This window comes from Drosophila grimshawi, unplaced genomic scaffold (assembly GCF_018153295.1).
Source record: "Drosophila grimshawi isolate 15287-2541.00 unplaced genomic scaffold, ASM1815329v1 contig_311, whole genome shotgun sequence".
NCBI classification, from domain to species: domain Eukaryota; kingdom Metazoa; phylum Arthropoda; class Insecta; order Diptera; family Drosophilidae; genus Drosophila; species Drosophila grimshawi.
The window spans coordinates 12,742,398-12,761,034 of record NW_025063098.1 but is presented as its reverse complement, the minus strand read 5'-3'; the positions used below and the strand labels follow the sequence as shown (position 1 = coordinate 12,761,034).

The 18,637-nt window shown below is 41.9% G+C and overlaps 3 protein-coding genes across 6 annotated transcripts; 1 reads left to right on the top strand and 2 right to left on the bottom strand.

Annotated features, from left to right (window-relative positions):
* Window positions 1-543: 543 nt before the first annotated feature.
* Window positions 544-8,906, bottom strand: LOC6563334 (ATP-binding cassette sub-family C member 4). Of its 4 annotated transcripts, none has more exons than XM_032737104.2 (8): window positions 8,705-8,906; window positions 5,567-5,776; window positions 5,375-5,506; window positions 5,165-5,322; window positions 3,248-5,067; window positions 1,871-2,759; window positions 1,047-1,743; window positions 544-985 (listed from the first exon to the last, which is right to left on the bottom strand). In XM_032737104.2, the coding sequence occupies exons 2-8, from the start codon at window positions 5,749-5,751 to the stop codon at window positions 685-687; spliced, it is 4,182 nt and encodes a 1,393-aa protein (XP_032592995.1). In that variant the 5' UTR covers window positions 5,752-5,776; window positions 8,705-8,906; the 3' UTR covers window positions 544-684. The 4 variants fall into 4 exon arrangements, with proteins under 4 accessions (XP_032592995.1, XP_001989483.1, XP_032592996.1 ...); XM_001989447.3 differs by having other exon boundaries at window positions 5,567-5,773; XM_032737105.2 differs by having other exon boundaries at window positions 8,752-8,906.
* Window positions 8,907-9,885: 979 nt separating this feature from the next.
* On the top strand, window positions 9,886-12,412 carry LOC6564064 (cytochrome P450 315a1, mitochondrial). The gene is made up of 6 exons (XM_001989448.2): window positions 9,886-10,347; window positions 10,405-10,614; window positions 10,682-10,887; window positions 11,373-11,728; window positions 11,790-11,996; window positions 12,049-12,412. Exons 1-6 carry the CDS (start codon window positions 10,127-10,129, stop codon window positions 12,391-12,393), a joined length of 1,545 nt encoding a protein of 514 aa, XP_001989484.1. The 5' UTR covers window positions 9,886-10,126; the 3' UTR covers window positions 12,394-12,412.
* Window positions 12,413-12,660: 248 nt separating this feature from the next.
* On the bottom strand, window positions 12,661-18,366 carry LOC6564065 (ATP-binding cassette sub-family C member 4). Its single transcript, XM_001989449.3, has 7 exons — window positions 17,913-18,366; window positions 17,726-17,857; window positions 17,528-17,667; window positions 15,239-16,980; window positions 13,851-14,736; window positions 13,094-13,793; window positions 12,661-13,034 (listed from the first exon to the last, which is right to left on the bottom strand). The coding sequence occupies exons 1-7, from the start codon at window positions 18,095-18,097 to the stop codon at window positions 12,683-12,685; spliced, it is 4,137 nt and encodes a 1,378-aa protein (XP_001989485.1). The 5' UTR covers window positions 18,098-18,366; the 3' UTR covers window positions 12,661-12,682.
* Window positions 18,367-18,637: the final 271 nt, after the last annotated feature.

Below are 18,637 nucleotides of genomic sequence, written 5' to 3'. Positions count from 1 at the left end.
GATTGTTTTTTTATTGGTCAGATTATATCTGGCCATGGTGTATAAATTTCTTATTTTAAATATGTCTCTTATACTAACTAATGCGATACGTGGATGAATGAAAAATTCGTAGAATTCATGCATTAACATAATCAATCTCATTGAGGGTGCAAAGAGTTTTGAGAACTTTTTCTAAAAAATATGTATCTATTATTACATTTGAAAGTATAGCACCTAAATATTTCAAAAAACAAGTAATACGCGAATTGTTCAAGTTCCTTATAGATCGCTGGGTAAGTATACCAGTATATACTATATACATAAGTTTTATAATTTTCCATATTTTATAATTCTGTATTTTTAATATATGTTTAACTTAGGAACTTTTCTCTCAGCCCTTTCATTCTGCATGACATATGCCGCCTGCACATGATGGTAAGGTGCTCCTAAGTACAAAGCATTGTTTAATCTTATATATACACACATATATGTATGTAAGGCAGTACAGATTAAGTATTTAAGTTATATTCTGTTTGGAAAAACTCATAAGAACAAGAAGAAAAAAATTCCTACAATGCAACAAACACACAAAAAACAAAAACGTAAATCATAAGACCTAATTCCATGTACAACACAACAATTTGAGTTGCTTAAGCGAAACGTTAAGTCTTGGGTTAGATGCGTATCTATGTGATCCACAATATTTTAATCATCGTGCTCCTCGCGAGCTCGTTGCTCCTCTCGTTCCTGCTGCATCCGTTTAAAAGAATTATTGGCCACGTTCTTAAGTGCATCGGCCTCTCCCCCAGTGGCTTCGACCATCTGTCTTAGTACGCCCTTCGATTTCTTGAGCAGTAAATGCGGCACGTCAAATTCTACAGCATTGCCGGCATCCATTACAATAATGCGATCCGAATCCATAACGGTATGCAGCCTGTGGGCGACAGTCAGAACTGTGCAGTGCTGGAACTTGACTCGAATTGAGCGCTGAATCAACGCATCGGTTCTGTGAGAGGACATAGAATTGAATTAGCTAAAATTCTACTCTTACCATATTGTACACTTACTGAGGGTCCACATTGGCAGTAGCCTCGTCCAGCACTAAGACCTTGTTGTTGCGAAGGATCGCACGCGCTAGGCAAAGAAGCTGTCGCTGTCCCACACTGAAATTGCTGCCACGTTCAGTTACCATATAGTCCAGACCGGGAATGGCCGACCGCAGCTCGACCTCTTCGAGGGCTCGCCAGAGATCGGCATCACTGTAGCGCTCGAAGGGATCCAAGTTATAACGAATGGTGGCCGAGAAGAGCACGGGATCTTGTGGTATTATGGAAATGCGGGTGCGAAGCGTCTCCAGCGAGATGCTGCCTGTCTCGATGCCATCTATATAGATGCCACCCTCAATGTAGGCCAGACGAAAGAGTGCTCCAATCAGCGAGGATTTGCCAGCACCAGTGCGTCCCACAATTCCCACCTTCCAACCAGGTTCGATAATTAAACTCAGGTGATTGAGCACAGCTGAGCCATTGGGATCATAGCGACAGCTCATATCGCGGAATTCTACCTGACCATGAGTGGGCCACTGTTGTGATGGCTCCTTGCCGACAGCAGCCGTCTCTTGGTCCAGTTCCGTGTACTGCAGCACTCGCTCCACACTAGTCATTTGCTGCAGTGACTCGCACACCTGCCGCATGCCATACTGCACCATGCCAGTGAGTATCATAGCCTGTGAAATGGCCAGACCAACATTGCCACTATAGGTGCCTGTGAGTGAAAATATTGTATTAGTAACAAACAATCAATGTTTTTGTAACTTGTGAATAATACTCAAGCTCCTCCTGTCAGTCTAATTTAACATTGTAAAATCATTTTTTTATACTTTGAAACTTACTTTCGTTGGATATGATAAAACTAAAGGTCACTGACGTTAGAAAGGCGCAACTGACGCAGTCCAGCCACAGTCCCAATGCCGTATTGGCCGCCATAGTTAGTTGCCAGACGCTGCTGTGCACATCCTGCAGCAGATCAAACTCCTTGGCGACCACATCCTGCAGTTGACGTGAACGTATGATCGAAAGTCCCGTCAGAGACGAGCTTAGATGTGAGAAGACGGGACTGCGGCAAATGCCTTCCAGGCGCTTCAGATCCTGCGAGGGTCGTAGATACAGTTTCAAGATGAGCATATCGATGATAGCCACAACCAGCATTGCAGCGATCAACACAGGATTCACCACAGAGATTACAATCAGTATGCCAAACATGACCAGGGCAATCTGTATAAAGTCCATCATTGCACGCGGCAGTAGCTCATCAATAGCCCCCATATCTTTGGAGAATCGATTGAGTATACGACCCGAGGGATTTGTATCGAAGAATCGCATGGTCGCATGCAATATACAACTGAACATTCGGTCGTGAAGGACCTTGGAGGCGTGCATGCACGTCTTAAAGAACAAAAATCCACGGAATGTTATCATAATCACCACGCCAATGATGAGAGCGCCATAAATGTACATGCACTCATAGGTGCTAAAGGTGGTGGATTTGTTCTGAGATCGCTGATGCTCCTGCTGTGTCCAGATGTTCGAGAAGTAGTCTGAGCTGCTGCACACCACCTGTGACAGCAACATAATGCACACCATGAAACTGAAGCCCAATAAGCTGCTGCCGGCATGGAAATACTCGTACCACACTCGAGGCGATATACTACCCGAAGCTTGTTCCTCGGCCAAGTCATCATCATCGTCTTTTTGTAAGTCCGTTTGGTCGCTGCTCGTCAGCTGTGAATATGAATAAGAATATTTAAAGTATTAAGTAGAATAACAACTATAATGACAACAAATAACAACAAATAATGACAACTTCCTTTAGCTTAATATCACTTTAAGCTACTCAAATTTTTCAAGATTAATATTTTTAAACTGACAATATAGACAAAAATATAAATTAAACAAATCACTTAAGAAACATCAAATATTACCTTAAGCGAACGGAAAAAATAATTCTATTCTTTAAACTTAAATGATATAAATGGATTTAAAGTGAATAATGGAATTAAAATTTAAAATTACGAAATAATAATTCAGTGAAGCTATCTTAAGATATTGGTTTTTTTTTTTAAATTAGATTATATTTTTCAATCATTCAAATTTGTACAATTGATTTGAAATTTATTGCAGTACAAATAAAAAAAATGTTTAACAAAATATCGTTTTCGATCAGCCCTTTGGACGGAAAACGATATTGTATTTAATTTAAATAATCTTACCGACTTGCTACCTTGTGTCGAATTGCTTTGCTTCCGCAATGGGTGATAGCCATCGCGAACCCCATCCATATAGGGTATATCATCATCATCCTCCAAATCTTGATATGAGCTCGATGACGATTGCAAGCCATCATTAGATGTCTCCGCTTCCTTGGGACGCTCCAATAGCTTTGCAAAGTCCAATTCGCTATTGAGAAGGTCAGTATATGTGCCTTGCCTTAAGATGCGACCTTGCTCCACAATAACAATCCAATCGGCCTCGGAGAGGAAATGCACTTGATGTGTAACCAGCACACGTGTGGCCTTCTCCCGAGCTAGTCTTCCACGCGGTCCAATGACTTCATCGAATAGATGTCGCCCCACATGGGCATCCACAGCGCTCAATGGATCATCCAGCAGGTATATCGATGCAGGCTTGTAAACAGCTCGCGCTAAGCTAATGCGCGCTCGTTGACCACCGGAAAGTGAAGCTCCTCGCTCTCCAACAATTGTCTTGTCACCGCTGCTGAGCTGCTGGAAGTCGGTGGTGAGGGCACAGCATCTGGTGACCTCTTGGTAACGCTTGCGCTCGTATTCTTCACCAAAGAGAATATTATTCCGAACGGTGCCAGTAAAGAGCCAAGGCTCCTGCGATGCATATGACAGCTCACCCTGCAAAACAGCGCCACCGTCAACTATGGGAAGCTCACCGAGAAGCAACTGGAGCAGCGAGCTCTTGCCCGCTCCAACCGGACCAATGACCGCACAGAGCTGACCCTTCTGGATCTGCAGGTTAAAACTCTGAAGTGTGCGTTGAGGCTTCTCCTTGTCCCAGCTGGCACTGATGTCCTTAAGAACAATGGCTCGTGTATCTCCCATATCTTGCTTTTTCTTGTGTGTCAATCCCTGCACCTTCTCGTCGCGACCTTCCAGCTGGAGAAAGGCCTGAATGCGACGAAGGGAGACCAGAGCTTCGGCGCCAAAGGTTACCGCAAGCGGATACCAAATAGCCGCCACCAACTGCAGGATGTTGTAGAAACTGGCTGCCGAAAACACAAAATCTGCCGTTATTTGCTGTCCCATTAAAGCGGCTGCAACTAGGGTTATATACAAAGTGGAACGCTCTGTGAATACCATGGTGCTGAGGTAGAATCCACGCAGGTACGAAGCATAGCGAATCTGCTTTATTTCGGATCGTCTTGCTTCGGCGACCACCGCTTGGAAGGGTTTCTCCCAGGCGTACATCTTGATTACCTGTATGCCCTGCACCAGTTCGTTCATGATACCCACACGAGCATCCGTGCGCTCAGCAATCCGTAGTCGAAGTATTGAGGTTAATTTGCTCAACGCCGACTGCAGGGGTACGGTTTTCAGCAGCAATCCGATAACACCAACTAGGGCTGGGATGCCAATGCGCAACCAAATGAGATAACATGTGAGCACCGCATGGAATGGCAATATCCAAATCCAGTGCACAAATATGAATCCATAGTCGAGGCGATTAACATCATTTGAGAGTAGATTAATCAGATAGCCAGCTGGAGTCTGACCCGCTGTCTTCATGGACAACCGAAGGGTCTTCCGATAAATTAACGAACAGCAGGCAATCCGCATTCGAGCACCCATCAAACGTTGACGCAGATCCACATGATGTATAAGGAAGCAGGCAAACAGCGTTGAACCGACCAGCACCGCAGCAAGACTAGAAACATCATTCCAAACGTATCGAAGACCTTCCTCCAAGGCATTCAATTCAGTGATATTGGCTGCTTCCTCTGGGAAGGTGCCTTTAATGTGCTCTTTAAGTGGATCATTGCCATCCAGTGCATTGGGCGAATTAACTGGAGGTAGTCGATAGAAAGATAACTTTAGAACAAGTAAGAATAAGGTAGAAATAGTCGGAGTGAAAAAATATTACTTTCGAATTCGACAATTTACCTTCAAAATTTGGTGACGACGTTAACTTTACACCTCGTGCGGTACGGTTAAGGGCACTTGCAAAATGCTGGGCATCGATTTGGTCCACGCCCGCCACGGGAGACTGTCCTTGTTGGAACTGCAGCAAAAGCTGTGCCAAAATGACGGGTATAAGCGTTCTGAAATATAAAGTATTTAGTCAAAGTGACTACAGTACAAAGCTTTTCTTACTTTATAACAATGTAGACGAAGCAAATAATGCCATTGATTATTGTGGGTCCCTTGAAACAGCGGAACAAAGCATTGCGCAGTCTTGGCTTATGTGACTTGCGATGGGCGTGTTCCAACTCCTTGTACCATTCCCTGTCAAAAGAGAAGGATCAGTATAAGTAAAGTTTGATGATGGATCTCTGCTTGACTTACTCCTCCAATCGGTCGCCCAGCTGCTCGGAGTGATCGTCCTTCAGGCATGCAGTTAGGTCATCTGTAGTGAGGCCTTGTCGCGAACCACGAAACAGCAACGGCACCGCCCAGGCAAATATCAATTGTGACAGGCAGTTAGCCCGTTCACGGGGATTTTTTCGTTCCGGCTTGACGCTACTATCCATCCTGTCATGGGGGCGCTGTTAGCTGCTGTCGTGCGGATATACACAATAATCAAATGAAGGAGTCTGCTGATAATGTGCGCATTCTTATATTATCTCGGGGAACTGCGCTTGACGGGTTGGTCACATCACTCCCATTAATTCCGAGAGTAAACTACATTGACAAAGCTTCCTTATCTCTATGCATTCTTACATACACAGCTGACGACCTTGTACCCAATTCTCTCTCTATCTCTCTCTCTAGCTCTCTCTCACTCTCTTTCTCTGTGCTCAGTAGCCGTACAAAAAAATCTTAGATGATTATTACTTTATTAGTCATAATGAAGTGTCTAGATTCATGTGTAAATAGTCAAGCTGCATAATTTTAAGCAAAAGAACCACATCGAGTCGAATATATGACGAAAGATAACCATCATTTTCGGTCTATCTAAAATTAACTTGCATTGCACACATGATAATTGTATTTTTCCATTTGAGCTTAGCCAATTTTAATTTGTTAGCATTAAACACAAAACCTTTTTATATAACATCGTTAACATTTAGGCTATAGAAATGGGTAAACTCAGTGAATATTCATTAGTTAGCTTTGTAATAAATTTCGTGATAAAATTATATAACCATTTGGATAAATATAAATAAAGATTTGAACTATCTGCAAATTAGCTTAAGTAGGTGATATGGTTACCAAACCAATTGACCGAATTGATCGCTTATCTAGCAGATTAAATATTACAAATATAAACACAAGACGTCAGAAATCTAACTGTATTAGTAAAACATATTCCAACAGAGAAAGGAACGTTCTTTATTTCCAATGAAGTCTATAGCTATTAAAACAGTTGGATAAATAAATAACAAATTACATTACGAATGTGTAAAACCAGATTTAGCTGTATTAATAATAAGATAAGCATATGCATAGTACAAAGGTTATTCGAGGCATAATTCATGATACATGTATACATGTACATACATATATATGTATATATAGTATATATATAGTATAGCACTCGTATCGGTCGTTCACTTAGTTGTTTATTTGTTCAGTCGATGTCTGCAATTGATAAGATGCGACATAAAAGCGTAAATCAAATCGCATCTGGAGACGATGACAATTATGCACGACCCAATTGAATAGCCGTCGTAAGTATGTACATTTATATGTACATAGTATGTATGCAGGTATGTTTATAGACACGCAGCGCACGCAAATAAGTATTTGGGAACATTACGTGAGTGATAACAGGTCCTATGTTTATAGAAGGCAATAAACCAAAGCAAAAGTTGCTGACTCGAATATATTGCCATTTCACTTTTAAAGCAATAAAGCATTTTCAAATTATTAAACTTGGTGACAGGCGACAAAAAAAATAGAATAAATGACTTTGAAGCACCTTTGTGTTAGGGCTTTAAGTTTTATGACGCGTTTTGCTCTAAAGATGGATTTTGGCACGCTATATCATATACTCCTTATTCAATTGAATATTCTTTAATTGTCCGCGAGTGCCTGGTAACTGCAGGCTCTTTGCTTGGCTCAATTCTGTAGAAATAAAGGGTTGGGTATTCCATCGAATCAATGAAGGGACCGACACGACAAGTGCCAGTCGTTTAAATAAATTAATGTTCACCCACAAAGCAATCAATTAATACAAATGTTGTCACGTCAGAGTAGTTAAGACAGAATAAGACAGTCTTTGTATTTGGAGTCATGACAATATATACGCTGTCCTGTTAAGCCGACTCATAAATGCTCTGCTGTTGTCTGTGGACTTTTGATTTTTAGAAAAAACATTGTGTAAATGCAATCGCAAGCTATGAAAAACGCTAAGTAAACTCAAGTAAATTCACATTTGAGTTCAATGAATTCAGCTCAGAATTAATCTGATAAAAAAAAGTATCTAAACACATTAAGTGCTTTGCATAATACTTTTATTGTTTAATTAAAGCCAGATTAATGATAAATATCAATAAAATAGTTGGCAGACACATGTACGTATGTATGTAAATTAACCAGTTAAATTTTTAAATTTCCTAATAAAACTTTAGTTGGAAAACAGACACAAACTGAAATTGATACAAATTATCAATTATTCACAGTTTAGAGCCAGATACATTAACAATTAATAACTAAGCATTCACCAAACCGGGTCATTAAACATGCCGAATGCAAGTATTTCACCACACTTTTTCTCTCTTTTCCACTCTCCGCCTATCTCTCTCTCTCTAGCTCTCTCTCTCTCTCTCTCTCTCTCTTTCACTCTTTGTCGTTCTCTCTCTTTCTCTCTCTCTTTCACTCTCTGTCTTTCTCTCTCGATATCAACAGTTGCTCCAAACAATTCTATTCACACAAATATTTAATCATTTAATTTATTGCAATGAAAAGTGAAAAGCAAATTCGCTTTAGATTGCAACTGCGATTAATTTTTTTTTCTTATACAAATACAAGACATACATACAAACACGCATCGATGTGTTTATAAATATATGTATGTATATGTACACATTTACTTTAAACCGGCGTATCACTGCATTTCAGACACAAGTGTAAACAGACGAGTGATATCGACCAAAGCGTATGCCAACAAACCGCCAAGTAAAGCATTTCGGGAGGGTGCACAAATGTCTTTGTGGGGTGCTCAAAGGGGTGCGAGGTTTGTTGACCGCTGCCGACTACAAGCAGCGGCGTGCTTAAAATATCTCAGCGTCTATTGTCGGAAAGTGAAAAACTTAAAAAACTCATTGCAGAAAATTATTGGACAGACTTAACGAAGTAAGGCGACAAGCAAATATTGATGCACACACAAACTCACAAAAATACTTAACCATACACATATATATATATATATATATGAATCAACAAAAAAACAAGTACATATTTATGTATGTATGTATGTCTGCATAAATATATACATTTTTATATACTGTGAATAAAATGTTGGGTTTTTTACTGACATACCCAGTTGAATAATTTAATTCCGTCAAATTATTTACTTAATTGCTTACACTTATCACTAGACGTATTTAAATAATAGCACCGCTGTATTTTTTGAGTTTAATTGGGAACCACTTGAAGCTTTCGATGTTGTAACACGTGCGAGATGTACACCACCACAATCCAATTAACGAATCCGAAACCGACTCGAGCACCGCCGCGGAGCACAGCTCGTACGCAACTGAAACCAAATGGAACATATTGTTAAACAAATGCCCAATAGACACTTCAATCTCCCCAGTAGGAGAGCGCAAACCATTTGGTTTGGCAACAAGTCGACTCGCACAGCGTTTGGCGGAGAGAATTTTGAGCGGATTTTTGAGAGTACACTTGTGAACAAAATATTGGTACAATGTATTATGTTTTTTTTTTTTCAAAACATATTGATTTATGTATCATTTATATTTATTTTATAGTACATTTAAAATATTAGATAATTATGTTTCGAGCAGAATGATAAATGTATACATTTATGCTTATATTTATTAGTACATTTCAATGATACTTAATATTATTATTATTATTAATATGCTGTACATTTTTATTACATATCCTTTTCACTAAAATGCATATGCAGAGATGTATGTAACTCTATCCTCTTATTCACGGCACAACTTAACAACTTATTTAAAAGTTGATGAATTTATATTTAGGTTACATCATTATTTATTGTTCACTTGTTTATTTACACACTTTTCGAATGTAATTCTGGCTTTTATTTCAACTGATTTACATTACATTGTAATTGAATATTTATGCGGAACCAAAACATTGCAAAAAGGTACACAACAAAACCAACAATTTTGAGTAAATAACGTGACTTTCAAGTAGTAGGAGAAAGAATCAAACTCACAAACTGGCTGCCTGATGGTTGCTTACAAGCAATGTTTGAGCGGTCGGGTCGAACCATTGTCGAAAACGAATCTTCGACAGAGCCGCACAATTTGCATGGCCAGCAATATCGGAGGCGAACGCATTTTCAGTCCACTCAGCGACTACTTTCGTTGGAGTTTAGTTTGTTGGATTTTGCGCATGCCATTAAGGCACACTGGCCTGAGGGACCGCAAAGTAGTCGACAAGTAACTGTCCGATACGAAAGGGCAGGTAGTCGAGCAGTTTTGTCAAGCACTGCACCAAGGTGCCGACGATCTTATCGCGCCTTTGCGAGCTCAAACTCGGCCTCTTCGCTCTTAGCATTTTCATTCGTTGTCTTTGTCGGTTATAAGGCGCAAGCCGGGCAGCATGTCGAATCAGTTCTGTGCTGGCCTTGCCCTTGTCGTACCGTGCCGTGCCGTCGGTTCAGGTTTCGCAGTTAATCACGCATTCCATTAGCCCGCTTCCTGCTGTTGTTGCTGATTGACCTTTGAAGATTTGGTTTAGCAGGAGATGACCAAGCAGCTGTGCCGCGGCGGCCTGCTGCGCTGGATTGTGCAGCTGCTCAGGACGCTGCTACTCCGCATCATGTCTTACTTTCGAGGCGAGCCGCAAACCAACTATGCATGCCATAGCCTTCAAATTGTGCCCAAATTTGTGCCTATACCACGCGTCAAGGGATTACCCCTAGTGGGTACGCTCTACGATTTGATAGCTGCCGGTGGTGCACCACAGTAAGTTCACGAATTGGATATATATGGCAGGGAGGCAACTTGAAAACCCTTTCGTAGATTACACAAATATGTGGATGCACGACATCGCCAGTATGGAGCGATATTTCGGGAACGCTTGGGCGGTACACAGGATGCAGTGTTCGTTTCGTCGGCGAATCTAATGCGCAGTGTCTTTCTACAAGAGGGTCAATATCCGCAGCATCCGTTGCCGGATGCCTGGACATTCTACAACAAGCGGCACGCCTGCCAGCGTGGACTCTTCTTTATGTAAGTGGCGCATGAAATGAATTGCAAATCAATTTAATCCGCAATTGGGAATATCTAATTGGCGCAGGGAGGGCGCGGAATGGCTTCACAACAGGCGTATACTTAATCGACTGCTGCTCAATGGTAATTTGAATTGGATGGACGTGCATATTGAAAGCTGTACGCGCCAGTTAGTCGACAGATGGCAAGCGCAGACAGAGCAGGCAGACAGAGATGGAAAGCACTACGAATTGCCGGACTTGGAGCAGCAATTGTATCGTTGGTCGATAGAAGGTAGGAATATCTTCGTCAAGCCGAGATCGGTTACTTAATTCCAAATTAAAATAATTGTTGGATGGCTCGTAGGTGAGCTATTTGATATGAAAGCTCGTAGTATGTAATATATTGTAAGATATAGCGAGTAACTTAAAAGACGCAACTGCGGAACTAAAAGCAAAAATGGAAATATTTATAAAAGGGCTGATCAATTGTTCCTATAGAATCCATATAACACAATGATAATTATTTTACTGATAAATCTAATCTGGATATCTAGGAACAACTAATTTTTCATATAAAAAAAATTCAAACTATCACCAATTGCTCCTATTGAAGTCCAATCCAAAGATAAAAATATCTCCAAAACTGAACTATTGTTGACTGTTAAGAATCTTGATATTGTATATGTCAGATGATGTCTATTTTATATGATAAAATTTGAATATCCTCTGTAAATGTTCAAAAATTAGGCTCATCCAATAACAAAACTCATCTTTCAGTGCTCTGCGGCATCATGTTCGGCTCCAGCGTTTTGACCTGCCCCAAAATGCAGTCCTCTTTAAACGAATTCACACAGATCGTTCACAAGGTCTTTGAGCATAGCTCGCGACTGATGAACTTTCCGCCCAAGTTGGCGCAGTTGCTCCGCTTACGCATCTGGAGCGACTTCGAGAGCAATGTGGGCGAGGTGCTGCAGCAGGGTGAAGCCATCATAGAGCTGTGCATTAAATCACAGCTCGAGCAGCCACAATCGGAGCAGGAGGAAGCTCTGTACCACAAACTGCAGGCAGCGGCTGTGCCCATCGAGATGATCAGGCGCATTTTCGTGGATCTGGTCATAGCAGCAGGTGACACGGTCTGCAGAACAGCAGCTAATTTCGACTCAATACAATAATTCACTTAATCATTCCCCGCAGACTGCCTTTAGTAGTCAGTGGGCATTGTATGCCCTCTCGCTCGATCAATTGCTGCAACGACGCATCGCCCAGGAACGTGCTGCAGATCAGTCTAAGCTGCTGCATGGCTTGATCAAGGAAACGCTGCGCCTATATCCAGTTGCTCCATTTATAGGACGCTACTTGCCGCAAGATGTCCAAATTGGCGGTCATTATATAGAAAAAGATGTAAGTTTGTCGAGATTGCAAGGTAAATTGCTTATACTAAATTATATTGTAGACTCTGGTGCTTATCTCTCTGTACACATCTGGTCGTGATCCATCACATTTTCATCAACCGCTGAGAGTGCTGCCAGAACGCTGGTTTCTTGGCAACACCGAGCATCAGGTGCATCAGACTCATGGCAGCCTGCCCTTCGCCATTGGTCAGCGCTCCTGCATTGGACGACGCGTGGCCTTGAAACAGCTCCACTCATTGCTGGGCAAATGCGCCACCCAGTTCAAGATGCAGTGTCTCAATCAAAAGCCAGTGGATTGTATCCTGCGCATGGTCACAGTGCCCGATCAGACATTGCGCCTTGCATTAAGGCTCACATCTAAAACGATCGAAACGGCACCAGTCTAGTTATCCCTCAAAATATATTCACGTCAATTTAAATATATATATACATATATATATATATATATATATATATGTATATATCACTTTAATGCACACATAAATATATGTCAATCAGATTTATCTAATTAACCAACAGCCCATGCGTAGTTAGTACTGGTAATTGTATATGTATTCATAGTATATCATGTAGTATATAAAGCACAAAAAAAAACAAAAAAAAATAAACCGTAGTGTTATCTTTTAACAAAAAAAAAAAAAAAAAAAAATACTTAAATAAAGAAAATTAAATATGCTATGGTCGCGAGTTCTTATCCTTGAGAATTCCTGTACCGCGTTCCAACAACCTGAGCAGGTGTTTTTCCTCAATTCCTTCGTTTGGCTGAGGCTGCTGCATTTTATGATAGGAATCACTGGCCACGTTTCGCAGTGCATCGGCCTCCCCTCCAGTTGCCTCGACCATATTTCTGAGAACCCCGTCTGATTTCTGTAACAGCACATGAGGTGCATCAAATTCCACAGCAATGCCAGCATCCATAACAATGATGCGATCCGAATCCATAACGGTGTGCAGCCTGTGCGCGACAGTCAGCACTGTGCAACACTGGAACTTATCACGAATTGTGCGCTGGATCAACGCATCAGTTCTGTAAAACCAAAAATAATTGTGAATATGGCTGAAAGGCTTTTTAGAGGTTATACTGACAGTAGATCCACATTGGCAGTAGCCTCGTCCAGCACCAGGACCTTGTTGTTGCGCAGGATCGCACGCGCTAGGCAAAGGAGCTGTCGCTGACCCACACTGAAATTGCTGCCATGTTCGGTTACCATATAGTCCAGACCGGGAATTGCCGACCGAAGCTCGACCTCTTCAAGAGCGCGCCAAAGCTCTGAATCGCTGTAACGATCAAAGGGATCCAAATTGCAGCGAATGCTTGCCTTGAAGAGAACTGGATCCTGTGGTATTATGGAAATGCGGGTGCGCAGCGTCTCCAGCGAGATGCTGCCTGTCTCGATGCCATCTATATAGATGCCACCCTCAATGTACGCCAGGCGAAAGAGTGCCCCAATCAGCGAGGATTTCCCAGCACCGGTGCGTCCCACCACTCCCACTTTCCAACCTGGCTCAATAGTCAAACTGAGATGCTTGAGGACGGGAGCACTATTGAGATCATAGCGTAAACACATGTTCCGGAATTCCACCTTTCCGTGCTGCGGCCATTGTTGAATGGGATCTTTGTTATCACTGGTCGTCGACTCCTGTTCAAGTTCCGTGTACTCCAGCACACGCTCCACGCTAGTCATTTGCTGCATTGAGTCAGCCACCATTCGCACCCAGTACTGCACCATGCCCGTGAGAAGAATCGCCTGCGAGATGGCCAATCCGACATTGCCGCTGTATGTAACTGCAATTTACAGAATTAATTTATTCAGTCGATGTTCTGGACTGCTTGTTAGCTCACCTTCACTGGAGATAATAAAGCTAAATGTAACTGTCGTGAGGAAGATACAGTTAATGCCGTCCGCCCACAGTCCAAGAGCAGAACTTGTTGACTCTGCCAGCTGCCAGGCGCCACTGTGCACATCCTGCAGCAGATCAAATTCCTTGGCGACCACAGCCTGTAACTTACGCGAACGTATGATCGCAAGCCCGGATAAAGTCGTGGTCAGATGCGAGACAACGGGACTGCGACAAATGCCCTCCATGCGCTTGATATCCTGCGAGGGTCGCAGATACAGCTTCAGTATGAGCATATCGAGGAGACCCAGAACTACAACTGCTGGGAATAGCATGGGATTTACGACCACAATCACAATCAGTATACCACAGATAACCAGACCGTGCTGCACGAACTCCAACATATTTCGCGGTAGCCACTCGTCCATGGTGCCGATATCCTTGGAGAACCGATTGAGAATACTACCCGATGTATTGTTATGAAAAAATCTCATTGACGCGTGTAAGACACAATGGAACATGCGATCATGCAAGACCTTGGAGGCGTGCATGCATGTCTTTAAAAAGAGGAATCCACGGAAGTTGGTCATAATCACCACTCCAACGATGAGAACACCATAAATGTACATGCACTCGTAGGTGGTGAAAAAGGTGAGTCCACCTTGATTCCGCAGGCGCTCCTGCTGCGCCCAGATATTGGAAAAGTAATCTGAGCCGCTGCACACTGCCTGAGACAGCAGCATAATGCACACCATGAAGCTAAATCCCAACAAAGAGCTGCCCGCTTCGAAGTACTCGAACCACACACTTGCTGATACGCCTCCCGTTGCTTGAGTCTCAGCCAATCCATTATACCTTTGGTCAACTTTTTGCTGATCGGCAGCTGAGGACTGTAAGTACGAATCAATGAAATGAGGTATAAGTGAAATAGTAACCGAGGAGATAAGTTAACTTTTTTGTGTTTAAATGTATACCTTGCCGTTTTTAATCTATTAAGTGATTAAGAAATCTAAAAATAACAACTGTTATGACACAATCTAATCATAGAAGGAGTTTATTGGATTTTGTGCAATGGCAGCTAGCTCAGTCAGTCCGAAGATTGAGTCTTAGCCCACAGTAATTAGGTTTCAAGGTGGCCATTTAATATCTTTTTTAGTAGTTATTATACTGTATGCAGAGTAGTACACAGTCGGTTACTTTCGACTGCAGTTTCGACAGTTTCCACTTGTTTTATATTAGATTAGATAAGAGCTAATAGTAAACTAACCTTCCCCAAAGATTAAAACAATTTAACAGACACTATAGCTCAAGTCGCATGGCAAATGCGGAGGGCAAAGTCAAGACTGGTAAAGGAACTTCCTACTCCTAAGTCAGCATATAAGTTAAACTCACCAATTTTTTGCACTGAGTGGCTTCAGTCTGGCTCTGCTTTCTTAGTGGTTGCAGGCTAATATCACCTTCAATTTCCTCATCTTCGTCCTGATCTTCGATTTCACTTAATGGGAGTGATGGTGTCTCGTGTTCAAGACCTTCCACATCGTTGGGACAATCGAGTAGCTTGGCAAAATCCAGGTCGCTGCTGCTGATTTTCTGATACGTGCCCTGAGCCAAGACTTGACCCTTTTCAACAATTATAATCCAATCAGCCTCGGATAGAAAGTGCACTTGATGGGTGATCAGCACTCGCGTGGCCTTCTCCCGAGCCAGGCGTCCACGTGGTCCAATGATCTCGTCGAAGAGATGTCGTCCAACATGGGCGTCCACAGCGCTCAATGGATCATCCAGCAAGTAAATTGATGCATTTTTGTAAATTGCTCGCGCCAAGTTAATACGAGCTCGCTGCCCACCGGACAAGGAAGCTCCATGCTCTCCTAAAATGGTGTGATCAGCTGCGCCCAGCTGCTGGAAGTCGGTAATGAGAGCACACGACTTGGTTACCTCCAGATAGCGTTCTTGATCGTACTCCTCACCAAAGAGAATGTTATTCCGGACGCTGCCTGTGAAGAGCCATGGCTCCTGCGATGCATAGGAAATCGTATCGTTTATAACAGAAGCACCATCAGTGATAGGCAATTCTCCCAGCAGAAGCTGGAGCAAAGAACTCTTGCCTGATCCAACTGGACCAATGATGGCGCAAAGCTGGCCCTTTTGTATCTGTATATTTAAATTGCGAAGTGTTCCTTGTGATTTCTCCTTGTCCCAGTTGGCGCTAATGTTCTTTAAAACAATAGCTTCTTCACCATTCTTCTGTAGAAATTGTGTTTCCTCATCACGTTCCTCATGTTGCAGAAACGCCTGAATCCTAGTAAGTGAGACGAAAGCCTCCGCGGCCAAGTTGAAAGCCAGGGGACAGTAAACGGCCGCCACAAGTTGTAATATATTATAGTAAATTACCACGGAGAAAACAAACTCGGCAGTGATGCCTCGGCCCATGAGAGCAGCAGCTGCTAAAGTAATAAATAATGTAGTGCGCTGTATGAAGAATCTGGTCGTGCGCTGAAATCCGTACAGATAGTTGGCGTATCGAAGTTGTTTGATCTCGCGACGTCGAGCCTCTGACACAACGACCAGAAAGGAGTTCTCCCAGGCATACATTTTAATAACCTGAATGCCCTTCATAAGTTCATTCATGATTCCTACGCGCACATCCGTTCGCTCTGCAATGCGTTTCCGTAGTGCTGAGGTCAGTTTGCTCAGCGCCATCTGCACGGGCACAGTTTTCAACAGTAGTCCACCGACTCCAATAAGAGCGGGGAGACCAATTTGCAGCCATATAAGGTAACAAGTGACCACCGAATGGATGGGCAATATCCAGATATAATGCGTGAACACTAGAGCAAAGTCCAGTCGGCTTACATCATTTGACATGAGGTTTATCAGATGACCCGCCGAGGTAGATCCCGCCGATCGCATGGACAGTCGTAATGTCTTGCGATAGACCAGGGAGCAGCAGGCAATCCTCATTCGACCACCCATCAGACGTTGACGCAGATACAGGTGGTGCCAAAGAAAGCAAGCTATGAAATTTACAGCCACCAACATGCCTCCAAGTCCATAGACATTGTTCCAAATGTCAAAACTTGTATTCGATGCGTCAGAGGCAGCAGCTTTGTCCAGCGAATAGGATGAGTTGCCTATGTAAATTAGCAAACAAATAGATCAGTTTTTAAATAACTATAGTAAATCTCTTTATTTTCTGTTTTCACATTATTTTTCAACCGATTATTTTCTACATGTTCTTAGCCAGGAAAACCATATAAGTTCTTTATAATAGAACTCACCTATCGTTTCTAAAATAACAATGGAATAATGATACTGGGCTACTACTGATAAGGTTTTGCATTAATGCTTGTTTCGTAATAAAGTTTGTAATCGGGGAGTAAGATAAAAAAAAATTAGAAAATAAAAAATACAATATATTATTCTTAACATTTGTAACTGATGAATTTGTTCATGATCTTGAATACAAAATGATATCCAACAGATTGCAGATATAGGTTTATAATATTTAGTTTCGATCCGATTGAATCTGACTTATACTACCTTCTTTGGCCTAAAGCCGACAGATGCAATGACGGGCATGACTGCATCGACTCACCTCTTGACGCCAACTTAATTTATGTAATATGAATTTGAGATATGTTATATAATGTAATAGATAAACTTGTAGCCACTACTTACTATATACATCAGTCGCAGACGCATTTATATTAATGCCCTCCGGAGAGGTGCTATTAAGTACACTGGACAGCCCACTGACTTTCAAAGCTGCATGTTGCAGCTGCATCAAAAGCTGGGCTAAAATTGCAGCTGTTAGCATTCTACAAGAAGAGTCGTCTTTAATGAAGTCTGCAGGTTTGATTAAAACGTTTGACTTACTTGAGTGTAATGAAAATAACGCATAAGACTCCGTTGATAATAAAAGGTCTCCAAAAGCATCTAATTAAGGCATTTCGCAGGTTCGGTTTATGCGACTTATTTCGAGCACTCGACAGCTCCTTTTTCCACTCACTAGTTTTGACAAGTAGTTAAGCCCTTAAAATAGGATAACTTTCAAAATACTCACTGATTCAGACGATTTCCTAAGTGCTCTGAGCGATCTGCTTTTAGGCATTCCGTTAGATCAAGTGCAGTGAGACCTTGTCGCGATCCACGAAACAACAATGGGACGGCCCATGCAAATATTAGTCGAGATATAAAGCTCGCCTCTTCACATGGATTTTTGCGATCCGGTTTGGTGCTACTATCCATTTTGTTGTATGTTAACGCTAGTCTGCGTTAGCATCTGGTTGGTGCTCGCTGTATAAAATGCGGTCTGATTTTAATAGGAAAACGCGACCGAATTATCTTATCATACGTGCTGAATGCGAAAATTCTACAATCTCCTTGTCGTAAATGCAATTTAATACAATCTCACCACATAATCTTCGGGTGGAGCGCAGCGCGAAATACTTACTCTCTATAGGTGTAAAGAGCATGAAATAAAGAAATGAAATAATAAAGAGACTACGCAAAACACTGAAAAACTCTCTCTCACATAGTCTCGCTCCCTTGATTATGGTCGTGGTTCCGCATCATTCACCTGAGTGCCCGATGTGAGCAAAATTAATTTTGTACATATACATATTGCTTCTTGGAATTTTAAATTTAATGTATTGTATATTTTACATAGACATGTTTTTATTTAATGACACACGCAAGAAATTTATTTCAGTTTTAGCGCCCCGCAATTTTACAAAAGATGTTGATTTTTCACTGTTCATGAGACACAAAAGTTATGTTCGATGAATT

What these genes read in the sequence shown, in the direction of transcription:
- LOC6563334 (XM_032737104.2), bottom strand. Translation starts at nt 5,751, where the DNA reads ATGGATAGTAGCGTCAAGCCGGAACGAAAAAATCCCCGTGAACGGGCT. An exon ending in TTCGTCTACATTGTTATAAA is followed by an intron (nt 5,323 to 5,374) that starts GTAAGAAAAGCT and finishes TTTATATTTCAG; the next exon opens with AACGCTTATACCCGTCATTT. An exon ending in TTTTATCATATCCAACGAAA is followed by an intron (nt 1,744 to 1,870) that starts GTAAGTTTCAAA and finishes TTTCACTCACAG; the next exon opens with GCACCTATAGTGGCAATGTT.
- LOC6564064 (XM_001989448.2), top strand. Translation starts at nt 10,127, where the DNA reads ATGACCAAGCAGCTGTGCCGCGGCGGCCTGCTGCGCTGGATTGTGCAG. An exon ending in GCTGCCGGTGGTGCACCACA is followed by an intron (nt 10,348 to 10,404) that starts GTAAGTTCACGA and finishes ACCCTTTCGTAG; the next exon opens with ATTACACAAATATGTGGATG. An exon ending in GTATCGTTGGTCGATAGAAG is followed by an intron (nt 10,888 to 11,372) that starts GTAGGAATATCT and finishes CTCATCTTTCAG; the next exon opens with TGCTCTGCGGCATCATGTTC.
- LOC6564065 (XM_001989449.3), bottom strand. Translation starts at nt 18,097, where the DNA reads ATGGATAGTAGCACCAAACCGGATCGCAAAAATCCATGTGAAGAGGCG. An exon ending in TTAGGAAATCGTCTGAATCA is followed by an intron (nt 17,858 to 17,912) that starts GTGAGTATTTTG and finishes TGTCAAAACTAG; the next exon opens with TGAGTGGAAAAAGGAGCTGT. An exon ending in CTTTATTATCTCCAGTGAAG is followed by an intron (nt 13,794 to 13,850) that starts GTGAGCTAACAA and finishes TGTAAATTGCAG; the next exon opens with TTACATACAGCGGCAATGTC.